The sequence below is a fragment of the Engystomops pustulosus genome, chromosome 2, assembly GCF_040894005.1.
Source record: "Engystomops pustulosus chromosome 2, aEngPut4.maternal, whole genome shotgun sequence".
Classification (NCBI taxonomy): Eukaryota; Metazoa; Chordata; class Amphibia; order Anura; family Leptodactylidae; genus Engystomops; species Engystomops pustulosus.
Window position 1 is genome coordinate 149494447 of NC_092412.1, and position 16101 is coordinate 149510547.

Sequence of the window (16101 nt, forward strand, 5' to 3'; positions counted from 1 at the left end):
TCTGCTGTATAATACAGCAGTATGATGGGCAATGGCAACAATAGTGGCAGTTAACCTGTTAGATGGTGTGGTGAAAGACAACAAGCAGCTTCACATGGGCTCCTCAGTTTTGATGCCAATCGCCTTTATAAAATTTCATAAATGGAAAATCAAAAAAGTTATGGCTTAGAAATGATTATGGAATTACGGCTTATTGGAATACGAGAAGTGAGAATGCTAAGAAATCGTCATGTGGTGCAAACGTGTATTAATTCCCCTTGTCTGTCTTCCTTATATCAGGGTTAGGTTAGTAATACTAGTCCTCTGGTACCAGGGGAACTTATCTCATATGAAGGATATGATTTATCATGCTGCTGCTGCTGCAGCCTCCTCCTAACCGTCTCCGGGGCCTCACCCGCAGCCCCTCACACCCGCAGCCCCTCACACCCGCAGCCCCTCACACCCGCAGCCCCTCACACCCGCAGCCCCTCACACCCGCAGCCCCTCACACCCGCAGCCCCTCACACCCGCAGCCCCTCACACCCGCAGCCCCTCACACCCGCAGCCCCTCACACCCGCAGCCCCTCACACCCGCAGCCCCTCACACCCGCAGCCCCTCACACCCGCAGCCCCTCACACCCGCAGCCCCTCACACCCGCAGCCCCTCACACCCCTCGTTCTGCGCGGGTATTCCGTATTCTGGCATTTAGGCGCTAAAGCACAAGAGGGAGGAGAGTGGATCCAGCGTTCTGCCAATGGGCAGCGGGAAGGAGTGCGGTGGGTGAGGCGCCAGCTCCACCCCTCCGTCTCTCCTCCTCCTCCACCTTCTCCGTTGCGTCGTTCCCAGTAAGCTTTTGCGAGTGTGAGAGAGAATATTTGCAGCCGCGCCATGGCTATTGTATTTACTGCCATCAGGGTCCTGCTGGGGCTATTCTTTGCGTCCACCGGATTGATTAAACTGACAGACCAAGTATCAGCTGAGGTGTACCAGCACATGGTAAGTGCCTTGCCCGTTACGTGCTGTGCACCCACAGGGGTGTTACTTTATACACCTACACGGCTAATAAGGCATTGGCGGCAGCCTCAACTATAGCTCATCCCCACGCTTCAACATGGACTAAAACTAAGGTCTGAAAGCTAGAGCCAGGCCCAGCATGAGCTGTATTGTGTGCTATTATCACTTCTGCGGCCAGAGCGTCCTGCTGCATATACTACAACTTTGTATCAGCTGTTTCCATTCCCTTACCCAGTGTCACTGGCACCGTGTAAGGTAAGTGAAGTGACACTTGTATCCAGCACTAGTCTACATGGCTTCTGACTGAAGATTGAAGGGCTCTACTGTAGTCTAAAGTCCCAAAGGTAACAACACAGTTGTGCTAGACAGTCCCTTATCTGTAAACTTTGTGCTGCTGAAGAGGACATAAAGTCGTGTATTATATGTGGCAACATGGGGGAGATATTGGTACTGGGCCATTTAATGCTTTGGGCTTGCTGCCTAGCTTGTCAATAGAAGCGAATAAGTAGAAATGTGTAAGCATTCTCTCAATATAGGCTTTGTAAAAAGTGATACAACTGAAAACAACTCTTAATTCACCGTAATTGTAGTGAACCAGAGAATAAAGATTATTTTTATGTTATGGCGAGCAGGGGAAAAAAAGTTCTAAAAATCCAAAATAAAGATTGATGATTTTGTTTGTCCCCCTTTGAATTGGTTAATAAAATCTCATAAATAAGCTATAGACCACCAAAATGAATTATCTATACAGTGTATGTCACCCCGCAAATAACAAGCCCTGATATGTTTTCATTACCAAAAAAAAATTATATAGCCTGTACAATGTGACAATCTAAATCTGCTCTGGATGGCGCTGCTTTCATTCCAGACACAGCCGTACAGCAGTCACCACCACATATGGGTCATCCCCTGATCTGTCTCATCTCACTTTCTATGCGTCAGATACTAATACAATGTTCAGAAGGTAAATGAAAGTGTACAGTCATGGCCATGGCCATTTTTAATTTTTACTAAGTCTACTGCATCAGGTTTTATAATGGCAATTTGCATATACTCCAGAATGGTATAAAGAATGATAAGCTTAACAGCAATTAATTGCAAAGTTAATATTTGCCTAGAAAATGAACTTTTGCCCCCAAAACACATTTCAACTTCATTGCAGGCCTGCCTTAAAAGGAGCAGCTAACATCGTTTCAGTGATTGCTCCATTAACACAGGTGTGGGTGTTGATGAGGACAGAGCTAGAGATCAATCTGTCATGATTAAGTAAGAATCCCACCATTGGACACTTTAAAAGGAGGCTGGTGCTTGGCATCATTGTTTCTCTTCTGTTAACCATGGTTATCTCTAAAGAAATACATGCATTCATCATTGCACTGCACAAAACTGGCCTTACCAGGAAGAGTATCGCAGCTATAAAGATTGCAACTCAGTCAACAATCTATCGCATCATCAAGAAGAGAGGTTCCTTTGTTGCCAAAAAGGTTTCAGGGCGCCCAAGAAGGACCAGCAAGCGCCAGGACCGTCTCTTAAAAGTGTTTCAGCTTCGGGATCAGGCTACCAGCAGTGCAGAGCTTTCTCAGGAATGGCAGCAGGCAGGTGTGAGTGCATCTGCACGCACTGTGAGGCGGAGACTCTTGGAGCAAGGCCTGGTGTCAAGGAGGGCAGGAAAAACATCAGGGACAGACTGATATTCTGAAAAAGGTACAGGGAGTGGACTGCTGAGGACTGGGGTAAAGTCATTTTCTCTGATGAATCCCCTTTCCGATTGTTTGGAACATCTGGAAAACAGCTTGTTCGGAGAAGACAAGGTGAGCGATACCACCAGTCTTGTCTCATGCCAACTGTAAAGCATCCTGCAACCATTCATGTGTGGGGTTGGTTCTCAGCCAAGAGAATCGGCTCTCACAGTCTTGCCTAAAAACACATCCATGAATAAAGTATGGTACCAGAATGTCTTCCAAGAGCACCTTCTCCCAACCATCCAAGAGCAGTTTGGTGATCAACAATGCCTTTTCCAGCATGATGGATCACCTTGCCATAAAGCAAAGGTGATAACTAAATGTCTCAGGGAACTAAACATAGAGAGTTTGGGTCCATGGCCTGGAAACTCCCCAGATCTTAATCCCATTGAGAATTTGTGGTCAATCATCAAGAGACGGGTGGACAAACAAAAACCAACAAATTGTCACAAAATGCAAGCATTGATTGTGCAAGAATGGACGGCTATCAGTCAGGATTTGGTCCAGAAGTTGATTGAGAGCTGCCAGGGAGAATTGCAGAGGTCCTGAAGAAGGGTCAACACTGCAAATATTGACTTGCTGAATTATCTCATTCTAAAATGGTAAGGTAGAGGGTTACAAATGATCTTTCTTGAGTTAACAAGGGTATTGCATCAAGAATTTTCTTTCATGGGGAAAACCCCATTAACCCCTTAAGGACACAGGGTTTTTTCCGCTCATTTCTCGCTCTCCACCTTCAAAAATCCATAACTTTTTCATTTTTCCGTGTACAAAGCTGTGTGTGGGCTTATTTTGTGCGTACCAAATTTTACTTCCCTGTGATGTTATTTTATTATTCCATGCCGTGTACTGGAAAGCAGGAAAAAAATTCCAAATGTGGAAAAATTTTTAAAAAACCGCATGGGCATCACCTTGTGGGCTCCGTTTTTACGACTTTCACTCTGTGCTCCAAATAACATGCCTACTTTATTCTTTGGTTTTGGTACGATCGCGGTGATACCAAATATATACAGGTTTTATTGCGTTTTAATACAGTTTCAAAAATTAAACAAATGTGTCCAAAAAAGGAAACCTTTTTTTGCCATCTTCTGACGCTAATAACTTTTTCATACTTTGGTGTACAGAGCTGGGGGTGGTGTCATTTTTTGCAAAATGAGCCGACGTTTTCATTGCTATCATTTTGAGGACTGCGACATTTTGATCACTTTTCATTACATTTTTTTATGTCAAGTAAAAAGGTGTAAAAGTCTCATTTCGGACATTTGGGCAGCATTTCCCGCCTTGGAAGTCACAGCTGGTTATAACTGTTTTTATATTTTGATCGGGCATTTTGGGACACCACGATACCTAATGTGTTTGTGATTTTTACTCATTATTATATTTTATATAAGTTCTAGGAAAAGGGGGGTGATTTGAACTTTTAATATTTTATACATTTTTTTACATTTTCTAAACTTTGCAACGAATCTCCTGAAACCATTCAGCCTCGCGTCTCACGAAGACCCAAGGCTGTCAAGAGCCGGAGACAAAGAAGAGGTTAACACCCGCGATCGGTGCAAGCACCGACAGCGGGTGTTTGCCATAAGTCTTCGCTGCAATATGCAGCAAAGCCCATCTCTGTATGAAGTGGGCTCAGCCCATGAGCCCTGTTCATACACCCTTCATAGCTCTGCGGCGGATATATCCGGAGTGTGAAGGGGTTAAAGTAAATCTACCACTAAAGTTAAGCTAATTTAAACTCCTGATACTTGCCTATCCTGCCTTTTGCCTTGATCCTGGCACTGGACTTCTTTAACCCCTTCATGCTCCGTGGCGGATATATGGCGGTGTATGAAGAGGGCTCACGGGCTGCATATTCTAACGAATCATGTGCAAAAATGCCATATACGGCGATACAGTTGTATTGCAGTATATGGTAGGAACGATCGGACCATCTAGGGTTAATGTACCTAATAGCACAGTACGGAGCAAGTCGGGAAGGGGTTAAGAAGCTTAAAGACAACCGGTCACCTATAAAAATGGCACAAGGAGCTGCTTACTATAGTGAGCATTTCCTTGTATTAGCCCATTTTTAGCAGTGATAAACTGCTATCTTTATCGTAACCCTCCGAAATAATAAATAAAGCTAACAGACACTGCCGAAAAACACAATAGGAACGCCGGACCTCACTCAAAGTGTTATTTAATTTTCCATTCCGAGTACTGGGAAGCCAGAAAAAAAATCCATATCCAGTGAACTTGAATAAAAAACAACACACGCCAATTTCTTGCGGGCTCTCATTTTTTACAACTTTCACTTTGTACTCCAGATTACACCTCTTCTTTATTCTTTTCATCAGTGTGATTACAAGGGGTCCTTCGTTCAAGTCCCATACAGGTCAATATCTGCAAAGAGTTTGTATGTTTTCTCTGTGTTTGCGTGGGTTTCCACCAGGTCCTCCGGTTTCCTCCCACACTCAAAACATACTGGTAGGTTGATTAGATTGTGAGCCCCATGGGGACAGGGAACGTTTTGACAAGCTCTTTACAGCGATGCGTAATTTGTAGATGCTATATAAATAATGATTATTATTATTACAGGGAGACCAAATTTATATAGGGTTGCACTATATATTAAGCATGTGCAACATCGAAAACTATATCAAAAGAATGGAGCAAATATCACTGTAATCATGCTAAATAATACCAACTTTAGATAGTCTGTTCAGATCTTGGAATTAATGCAGAAATGAATGAGTCATGTTGCAAAACCTTCATCAAAACATATATATTAAAGGGGTATTCCCATCTGGGCATTTACATTTAATTTAATTCATTTAAACATTTCTTCAATTGGATGTTATTTAGAAAAATGTTCCTGTGTGAAGATAATTTCTCATAAATGTAACCATGTTGTCCCTTAGAAACAAAATAGCTTCCTCGGATACAACCCCCTAACATTTTGGCAGCAGTGGCCAGACTTGCGTTATTGAGTCCATCCTGACCACCAGGATTTAGCGATCATTACCACAGGAAGGCTGCGGGACCTGCAGTAACTCCCGGACATTTCATATACAAAAAGTTTTTGTTTATTTGTGCAATGCCTACATCAGGGGTGGCCGTATCTAGGGACACAGTCTTGTTTCTAAGGGACCATATGTCTACATTTATGAGAAATGTATCTTCACCCAGGTAATTTTTTTTAAATTGACATCTAATTGAAGAAATGTTTACTTATGGAAGATTAATCAATCTGGATGTGAATGCCCAGGCGAGAATACCCCTTTAATGATCAATAATTGTGATCTATGTGGTGTAGGTCAGCTGGGTATTTTACCAAGTTCATAGCGATTGTCATGGACTAAGTAGGATGACTACCATTACAATCATATTTCTTTGAAAGTGTTTGATGAACACGGTGGGCACTCGGTAATTGCTGATGTATTATGCTTGGCGTAAATTATTCAGCAATGACTACTGTACATTCACATTACAAATGGGGTAGTGCATAATGTCCTCTATATATCCTTGTGTAAATGTTTCCTCTCTTGACTGATGTATGTCATTTGTAACAATATCCAGATATCCAGAATATCCATTCAAGCTGTACAACTCTCCAAGGGGGGAGGGGGATTGTTTTGTTTTTGTTGTGTGATTGTAAAATTGAAAATGTTCAATAAAAAATAATTTGGATTTAAAAAGAAAGTGTTTGATGAAAATAAATATATAGGTAATCCCGCTCCAATTTCAAGAGTCTATATTTCCTTAATCTGGATCTCGGAATTGTGCAAGCAGTATCCTAACACCAAAATACTTGGGATCTGGTGCAGGTCTTGATTCATTCTTGATTCATTTCTCTTCTTCTTTGCTTATGTGGAAATCTGTGTGTTCCAGAGGCCAAAGTGTCACTCTAAAATGAGGATTAATCCATGCAAAGATAAGTTTATTGAGCTTGTCTGGGGCCATTTTGATAAGGGTATAACCATCATATTAATACATCCATCTTATCAATGGTGGGTACCAAGTGGCTAAGGATTATATATTTTGAAGGACCCAAACTGAAAAATAAACCTATGAAAACTATTATAAAACAAATATACATGTATATTTATATATGATGTGCAATCTCAAAGCACGTTGCTGTATACACTCCAGCATACGCCAAGGTTATTCAGTACAAATATCCCCACTCGGATATATATATATATATATATATATATATATAATGCTCACCCCCACATCCTCTTCTCCCATCAGCACCTAAGCTTCCTGGTTGTGCTGGAATATGCACACCTGTGCGATCTGCCAGCGCACAAACCATGATGCAACAGTGTTGCCTCCTGCTAAGGTATTTAAAGAGGACCTGTCACCCTCAAAAACGGCACTAGGAGCTGCTTATTAAAGTAAGCAGCTCCCAGTGCTTAAACGGACGCAGCAATGTTACACTGCTAGCGTTATTGGAAACACAGCTGCGCTGTACTCTACAAACGCCGGACCGCTCATAAGGGGGTGGGTTTAGGGGCGGTGACGCACGGCAGTCACCGCTGGCCTATGGAGTGAGCGGGCCGGTCCGAGGAAGAGGCAGCGCCTCGGACCGCCGCCTCATGAATACGCCAGACCACTTTGAGAGCAGTCCGGCGTTGTAGTGTAGAGAACAGAAATCATTGACCGATGTGAAGGCTCATAGTACATAATCACCTTTATAAATCTATTTAAGTCAAACAGACTATATCACTTATAATCCTCGGGCGCTGTGACAAATTTTGGGCTGCCTTCCAGGTGGTGGTGGATTCTTTAAAAAGGCTGACCATGGGAATTTGCCCAGTAAGTTATACTTACAAGGATCCCATCCCAGCCTTTATCTAGTTATTTCATACATTATTCATTGACACATGGTCAGAGGCAGTGATGTCACCCCTGTTACCCCTCCCCTCTCCTCCCCCTGCTCATGTCTGTGTGTAATGTATAGTAAAGCATTGCTAGTGTGTGTGCTGCCTCTGCTGACATGCTGCATCCTCCTAATATACAGGTGAGAGACACATACATCAGCTACACATGAATCTGACATGTTCTGCTGTAACATGGCTGCCTGGAGCTGCTGTATCTCTCCTAAACACACACACACATGCACACACAGGCTGCAGGGGGTGTGGCCACCAGCACCAGGAAGTACATCATTATACAGCCTCACATCATTATACAGGCTGTCAGTCATGCACTGGGGGTGTGGCTGTGCCTCCCACTCATGAATAAGGTGGACAGTTTGAATATGCTAATGCTTCATTGGACATTTCACAGGTCATTTGCATACAGCTTTAGGACCACACTTGACCGGCACAATACCAGGTTTCTGTTACTTGCAATACTGAATGACTTTTCCAGACTCCTTGTATCTGTCTGCAGAGGAGACTTAGGACAGGGAATCCTTTGTGTAGATGTGTCTGGCGGTAGAGCAGGGGCCATAGTTTTATTGCTGTTCTAGCTCCTATCACTCATTCCAGGGTGTCGGCAGGGACTTTCTAAGAAAACATAAGATCTCTCTAGTTCTGAGAGCTGACAATGTGGTTAGATAATCGGGGTACAGGTTTATATACACTTTCTTCTGGCTTCTGAACATTCACTAATATCTGACACAGAGGTGACCCTAAGTCAGAAGTTACAGGGTCGTGTATAGTGGCAACTGAAATCGTGTACACCTAGAGACAGGTTGGTCTTGTATCTGTGAAATACTGTATTTTTGTTTATAACAGTGAATTGGAGAACATGTTGCTTTGTTATCCTGAGTACGTTTAAGAAACTTTTCTTGAAAAAAAATTGTGTGACCAGGATGGGGCTGCTAAAAATAATAAACATTTACTTACCTCTGCAGTCTTGTTCGGTGTCCTGCGGCACCGTCTATCCCTGTTTACAAGGGCGTGAAAGCTGCATTGAGTTCAGCTGCCTGCCGAGGTAGCCGGCCACACCCATCCGTCTCCATATCCCTGCACTGAGATTTGGGGACAGGTGAGCGCATGGCCAGCCACAAACTGGGGCATGGCCGGAGAGATGGCGCTGTGGAGATAAGTAAATGTTTGTTTATTTATGTATTTTTATGCAGCCCCATGCAGGCCGCATATATAATATATTTTTTTCAGACCTCGGACAAACCCTTCAAAATCATCAGATCACATGAGTTCTAAGATTTAAAAGGCAGGTAAAATAATTCCCTCTGACCCTATCCTGTTAGAGGAGGCTCATAACTGGGTTATGTCAGTTATTTAGAGATATGTAATTTCTTTGTTCTAGTTTAGGCAGGAAATCCTCAGGACAGGCTCCCCCACATACTGATTAGCATATCTTTCATCCAGGATGCCAAATGTACGCATACTTCTTGGACCACTCCTTGGATGTGTGTGCATTTATCCGATTCTCCTGCCATACCGTGTGTGACCGGTGCCCTAATACTGTACGTTCTAGTGAAGCTGTGGAGTTGGTAAGCCAAACTTCCTACTCCTCAGTTTCCCGAACTCTGAATCCAAGTTCACCAAAATGGTCACTGACTCCACCTCCACAGCCCTGTTTTCCTGTTCACTCATTTCTACACGGACATTTCTGCCCAGTGAGTTTTTCCTCTGACCTGTAGAGCAGGAGTTTTGACTAATGAGCAAGTACAGGGTAGTTATCAAGTTATTTTGGTGTTAGGACTGTCTGAAAAGCAAAATTGTTTTTATTATAAAAAAAACAGATTTTCAGATTTATATAATATTTTTATAATATATCAATTTTTTTCTTCTTTTTCAAAATTAGATTTTCAAATAACATGAAGTATAATGTGCCATGAGAAAAAGTTACAAAGTTATAACCACATAGTGACACATGTCAGATTTGAAATAATGGGCCAAGGTGTCAAAATGGCCAAGTCGTTAAGGGGTTAAAAAACATGGAACATTTATTTGGCAGATTGTTGGTTTACTGCTCCCTCTGGTGTCCAAATTACGTAATTGCGGTATTATTTATTTTCTGCTTTTTATCATTTTCGTTTAATGTGTTTAACATTTGTTACAGTAATAAATTTGTATGGTGTTCACTTCAGGTCTTCATGAATTTACAAACCATTAATGCTTTAGTGGTGTTTAGTTTATTTCTCTCTGACACAAGTCCACTATTATAAAATGTTCACAAATATTGGAGCATGCTACATTTGCACTAAATTGTAACATTTTACTTGTTTTAGTTTGTCATGAATTTTCAAGTTTAAAGTTAACTGCATTGGCTGCTTGGCAAATCTGCAACGTGATATGATTTATGACAACCCCATAACAATTTGCTTTAAAAATCTGCACTGGAAACGCCTTGTTGCTGCAGATTTTTCATCCCCAGCATATGTACTTTTTTTTTTTTTTTGTTTAACTGACCAGTTCTTTTGCACTTATTATAGTTACACACCCTTACCTCACCACACTGGGCTTTATACTTTCTTTTCCTTCACTTGTCACTTCACAGCTCACTGCTGTGGCTGCATCACTCCAAGATGGCTGCCCCCATTCTGCTAAAAGACTACATCTCCCACAATTCCCCTGGTTGGCCCAGCTTCTTCATACAGAGGAACATGCAGCCACACCAGGGAACAAGGAGCTGACTGCAAGTGTCAGACCGGAGAGCAGAGACTGGGCACAGAAATGACTTTGATTTCATGAAGATTTAATGACACAGAATTAGTAAAGTGATAAGTGTGGGGAGATAAGGTATAGTGAGGTCAATCTTTGTCACCGGAGAACCCCCTTTAATGCTGAAGATGCCTTGATAATCATCCGTTGTAATGCAAAGGTTGATCTCCACCCCAGTTGTGACATTGTACACTTCAGGAACAACCCGACTGAGGTTTTGTTCTGTATGGCTGCAGGATTACCCTGTTGTGAGAAGTTACTCTAAATGTTCACATCTTGGTTACTTTGTGAGTTTTTTGCAACTTTTACTGCAAGTGGAAGTCGGGAATGTAGATACAGATGTAGTGGATTTGTTCCTGATCTTTGGGTACAATTCCTCCTGGTTTAGTACAGACCTACCTACCCTATAATTGTGAAAAATCAGATGAAAATCAATTACATAAGAAAGATCTTCAAGACAGTAAAGTTAAACTACCAAAATCTATAGCAAAAGCTCTTTCACAAATGAATGGCAAGTGGGGTAGGGACTATGCTTTGAAAATATTGTCATTTATTCATAAGCAAATCACAATATATTATCTTGTAATACTCCGCATCAATGAATTTTAAAATACTCTATTTAACCTATTTAACCCCTTAGGGGCGTGACGTTTTAGTACGTAACACTTCAGTTTGGTGAGTAAGGATAAAGCCAGCATTTGGTGCTAGGACCGATTGCATGCGTTAACTCTTTGATTGCAGGTGGTGCAAGGGTGCTTCCATATTGCCTTTGATAGTCACTCTCTGTGAAATCATCAGGCATCCGTTGCCATGGCACCTCTCATTCCTGCAGTGCCAGTTGGACACTGTTACAAATCTATAGTAATTTCTCCATATACTGCAGTACAGTAGTATTGCAGTGTATGATAGAATCGATTGGACAACCTGGGGATAAAGTACCCTAGGGGTATGCCAACAAAAAATAAAAATGAAAAAGTGGTCAAAAGATGATACAGTTGCCAAAATTGTAGCAAAGAAAATATCAGCTATCCTGCAAAATACTAAAAAAAAAACAAAAACCTCCCCTCTCTGTACACCAAAGTATGAAAAAGTTATTAGTGTCGGAACCCACTGCAAGCAACCGACAACAGCCAAAAAGAGTGCTGATCACATGACCTGCCAAGGCAGGTGTACGACATGTAACCGGCAGCCATCTTCTGTCCTGTGTCTGCTACACTGGTAGAGATTTTTCTGTTGTTTGGAGAAAAAACTCCATATTAAATAACTAATGACATTTAATATAGCTTATATTTTATTGACCCCATTGCGCAATACATGCGCTGCTGCCGGCGATTCTTACAGGTCCCTGACTGACAGGGACGTGAAAGGGGTGTGTCGGCCAGCCCTCTCATGAATACGGCCAACTGCTAGGGGACCTGTACGACGATCTGACCTCTTATTCAGTAGGAGGTCGGATCAATTAAAACTAAGTTTGCACACACAAATTTTAATAAAAATTTTTATAAATATCAAGGGGCTGGGGACAGGATTAGGAGGAACATATTTGGTGGGGGTATTTTTCGGGGGTGACAGGTCCTCTTTAAATATATTTTCTTGGTGACTAGCCAGCCAAAAGTAAGGCAGTCTCTTTTTAAATTAAAACTCTAATTGTAACACTATTTCAGCTTTTGTATGAAGTGCACCCCTGTACATATACCTGCTTTACTAATGCAGCCCCCAGTGCAGCATTGATAAATCTCCTTTTTAATAAGAATCATAAATATTTATTATTAACAATTCTTTATTTATATAGCGCACACAGATTACGCAGAGCTGCACAGAGCTTGGTGGCGGCATATTTATGACAGGGGGCCCGGACCAAGGCCAATGGGCCCGATCGCGGTCGCGACCCCTGCGACCGTGATCGTTACACCCCTGCCTAGTGTGGTGGCATCAGAAAATTAACCTTTAACTGAGATGTAAATTAGTTGTAAATTGAGAGTTTAACCCTGTAGTCAAGCTTTCCCTGCCTTAGAACACCCCCTCTACAGTAGTGGTGGTCCTGTGTCCAGGTACATCATTGATCATATTTACTGAAGTTCAGCACATAATGTCAATCACGTGGGAGAAGGTGCTCAGAGGCAGGAATAGCCTGACTTGGGATGTCACCAAGCTGGGCAATGAAAGATACGTGACCTAGAATCAGTTGAACTGCTTGACAGTATACTAGTAGTGGTTTATTAGGTCAATTTCTTATGACTGGTTCCCTTTAACTCCTTACCGATGCATGATTTAGTAGTACATCATGTGTCTGCTGCAGGTGTTTGGAGAGGGCTCACGGACTGAGCACATTGCAGCAAACATTTACCGGTAATAGTGGTGATTGGTGCTAGCATCAATTGTGGGTGGCAACTCGTTAACCAGCTTTTCCGGCAGCGACACCATTTTGGCTCAGATTGTCGCTCCCTGTGACATCATCTGGAGCGGCGATCTGTTGCTATGCTCATCATCTGGAGCGGCGACTTGCTGCTGCCTTTTTCCACACTGTATTACAATGTGTGATTTGCACATTGTATGCATTGTGTATAATTCCCCATTATGTGTATCTAGTAGGATCAATCAGACACCCTAAAAAAAATTTCAAATGACTCCCCCCCCCCCCCCTTTCTCTAGAACTAATATAAATATAAACGGTAAAAATCATAAACTTGTCGGGTAACGCCGCGTCCCAATGTCCAATCTATCAAAATATAGTAATCTTTAACCCCGTAGCGGAAAATAGCGCCCAAAAGCCCAAGTTTTTGGCCACTTTGACAAAGATAAAAATTCTATAGAAAGTGATCAAAAAGCCCTACAGTCCTAAAAATGTTAGTATTGAAAACAACATCAAAAGTCACAAAAAAAGTTATTGGCGTCAGAACATGGCAAAATAAAGAATATTTTTTGTACATGAGGTTTTGATTTTTGTAAATGTATGGAAACATGCTTGCTCATGCGCATGCTCAGACAGTTTACAGTCAGACCCGGTAGGGTTCTGACTGTCTCGGATATCAGGCAGCCCCGGAGCACATGGCAGACTTCGGGGCTGCCCAGAAGAGGATCGGATCCCCCGGAAAGCACGGGGAATCCGATCCACAGCAGTAACACCCTTACACGCCGCAGTCATGCATGACCGCGGCTCCGATCGGGGATGTACAGCGTGGTGTCAGCTGTGATAGACAGCTGACAGGCGCTTCTTCTGCTACCAGCTCCGTTTGTGAGCCGGTCCCAGAAGCTGGACGTTATACTACGTCCCGGTGCGCTTAGCATGTAGCCGCAGGGACGTAGTATAACGTCGTGGTGCGCCTAGGGGTTAAAACTTGTTGATAGAGTTAGACGTATATATAAAATGTTACTTCGGTTTTGGCTGATGGCATCTCAAGACCGCACCTCCAACCCTTCTAACGATTTTTTAGGTAAATAAAGTGTAGGACAATTTATTTCCTATGTTTATTTGCAAAGAATTTTATAAAATCCTAAGGATATACAGTATTAAGATGCATGATATACAGCACACCCTTAATTTTTGTGTGTTGAAGCAGCAACAAAGAAATAATATGGATATTTCACTCAAATAACGGAAGTTGTGCAAACAGACACTAACAGAAGCCATTTATAGTCCATTGAAATCAATGAATGTTCTGTTTTAGTGACTGGAGATAATGAAGTTTACCCTGAATAACCAGAACAATTGTGGCAATTTATTAAGAGCTGCAACCTCGTCTTGCATGTTGTGCGCCCTCTATGCATAGAGGTTCTGGCACTTTAGTACAGTATATCCCATGTTTATTCTATGCCAGGCCCTGCATGCTGGTCCTGTCATACACCATACCCCTCCCTGCTTATTGGGCTTGCAAGAGGCAAAAGTTCATTTTCGGTTAAACCCGATACAGTGGCTCTCTCTAGTATAGTAGGCTTGGATCTGTTAAAGTTGTGAAATGTACATGACATTCATCAAACTGAAAAGCAGAAATCTTTTCTCTGAATGTAAACATGTATACAAAATCTTTAAGCGTGTTCTAATGAATGTGTTCCACCTAAAACCTTTGAATAAATTACACTTCTCTGTTTTTTTTCTACTATGCAGAAGTCCCAGTTTGTGCAGTTTGCAGATGTGTTCCCACTGAAGGACTTTGGTTTTAAGCCCGATCCATTCCAATACTTTCAGGCAGTTGGATGGATAGAGCTTGTGGCTGGAATACTGCTGGCATTTGGTCCTCGGATTCTTCAAGAGATTAGCAACCTTGTGCTTTGCATAGTCATGATCGGTAAGCATGATGTATTCAATGTACTTGATCTTTGTCATTTTAGCTCTCTATTTAGTCAAGTTCTTTTTGTATTTCTTAACATTTATTAAGCTGGCAGTTTATCTTCATATTATGCTATACTTAATACCAGTTGGTAACAATAATCTGTGGTCACCTTTTGACTGTCCTGCATGAAAATGCAATTTGCTAGCGTATTAAGTAGAAAAATTAAAGTGCATCCATTTGCAACCAGCATTAGTAAAATAATAGAAAATACCAAGGTATAACATACATGTATTTTGATTACTATACAAAATGAACAAACCTAAGTTTCTGTTAAAGTAATATATTTTTGATGCAAATCTTCTTTTACATATTGATTCTAATTTCTTTTTCTGAATTTTGATTTTTAGGTGCCATTTACACTCTGTTAGTACTGAAGGAACCAATTGCCATGTGTGCCCCCGCCACAGTTTGTTTGGGGCTTCTCTTGTTGCTTAACATACGTGGCCATGGTAAAAAATCTAAATCAAAAGCTGAGTAAGCTGTGTGAAATGCTACATTGACCAGCATAGGACCAATCACCTGAAGACAAAAAACTAAATTTGTTAGTGTGGGGACTTCTTAAAAGTAAAAACTTTGAAGTTGCCTTCGCTGACTGTTTTATTCTTTTTGGCAATAGTCTTGTATAATACCTAACTATTCTGTGATAACGGTGTATCTCAGGTTTTACATTAGAATAAGAAATGGTATTTTGCGCCCTATAATACTCAGGGCAGTTATGTTACTATAAAGCATAAACTTTCATAAATAAATACAATTTTTTTTTCAACAGATGAAGTATGTCTGATGCTTTCAAGTATTTTTAAAGCAGAAAAACACGACTGAATACTGGTTAATTTGGTGTCTTTATTCACGTCCAGCTAATGTAAATTACGCCGTCAAGAAATGGCGTTTGGACAGGGTACATACATAGAGGGTATCAGCTGTATTACACAGTTGACTCCTGTTGGTAACTGTTGTCGTTGGTGCTGGTGCCGATTTCGCCAGTACCTGTAAGGTGCCACTGTTGAGCCCGTCAGCAGCACTCAACCGTGAAATTTACCATCATTTAGGGAGGGGGTCCTCTGGTTGTCTTCTCGAGAGGTTTCATTGTGTGTGTGCATATAATTAGTGTGTATACATACTGTGATGCTGCCATGTGTTCATGTTTTTATTCCTATGTAGGTGTTTTATAGTGTAGGCAGTCATGTTTTGGGGTGCTTTCACACGTGGCAGTAACATATGCGTTTTCAAACACATCGGAACAGCTGAGAAGAGGAGATTTGACTGATTACATAGCTGTTAACACTGTGTTAACACACGTTAACAGTGCGGCAATGCACGTATTTTGTAAAGCCATGTAATCAGGCAGCTCCTTCTCAGCTGTTCTGATGCTTTGAAAACTCATGCCTTAATGCCACGTGTGAAGCCAC

The 16101-nt window shown here is 41.7% G+C and overlaps 1 protein-coding gene across 1 annotated transcript; it reads left to right on the forward strand.

Moving 5' to 3' along the window:
• The first annotated feature begins 712 nt into the window (after positions 1-712).
• TMEM35B (transmembrane protein 35B) lies at positions 713-15462 on the forward strand. The gene is made up of 3 exons (XM_072136858.1): positions 713-976; positions 14467-14647; positions 15040-15462. Exons 1-3 carry the CDS (start codon positions 869-871, stop codon positions 15168-15170), a joined length of 420 nt encoding a protein of 139 aa, XP_071992959.1. The 5' UTR covers positions 713-868; the 3' UTR covers positions 15171-15462.
• Positions 15463-16101: the final 639 nt, after the last annotated feature.

Excerpts from the sequence above, each read along its gene's own strand:
- TMEM35B (XM_072136858.1), top strand. The coding sequence starts at position 869 with ATGGCTATTGTATTTACTGCCATCAGGGTCCTGCTGGGGCTATTCTTT. Across the intron at positions 977-14,466 it reads CTGAGGTGTACCAGCACATG|AAGTCCCAGTTTGTGCAGTT; the intron begins GTAAGTGCCTTG and ends TCTACTATGCAG. Across the intron at positions 14,648-15,039 it reads GCTTTGCATAGTCATGATCG|GTGCCATTTACACTCTGTTA; the intron begins GTAAGCATGATG and ends TTTGATTTTTAG.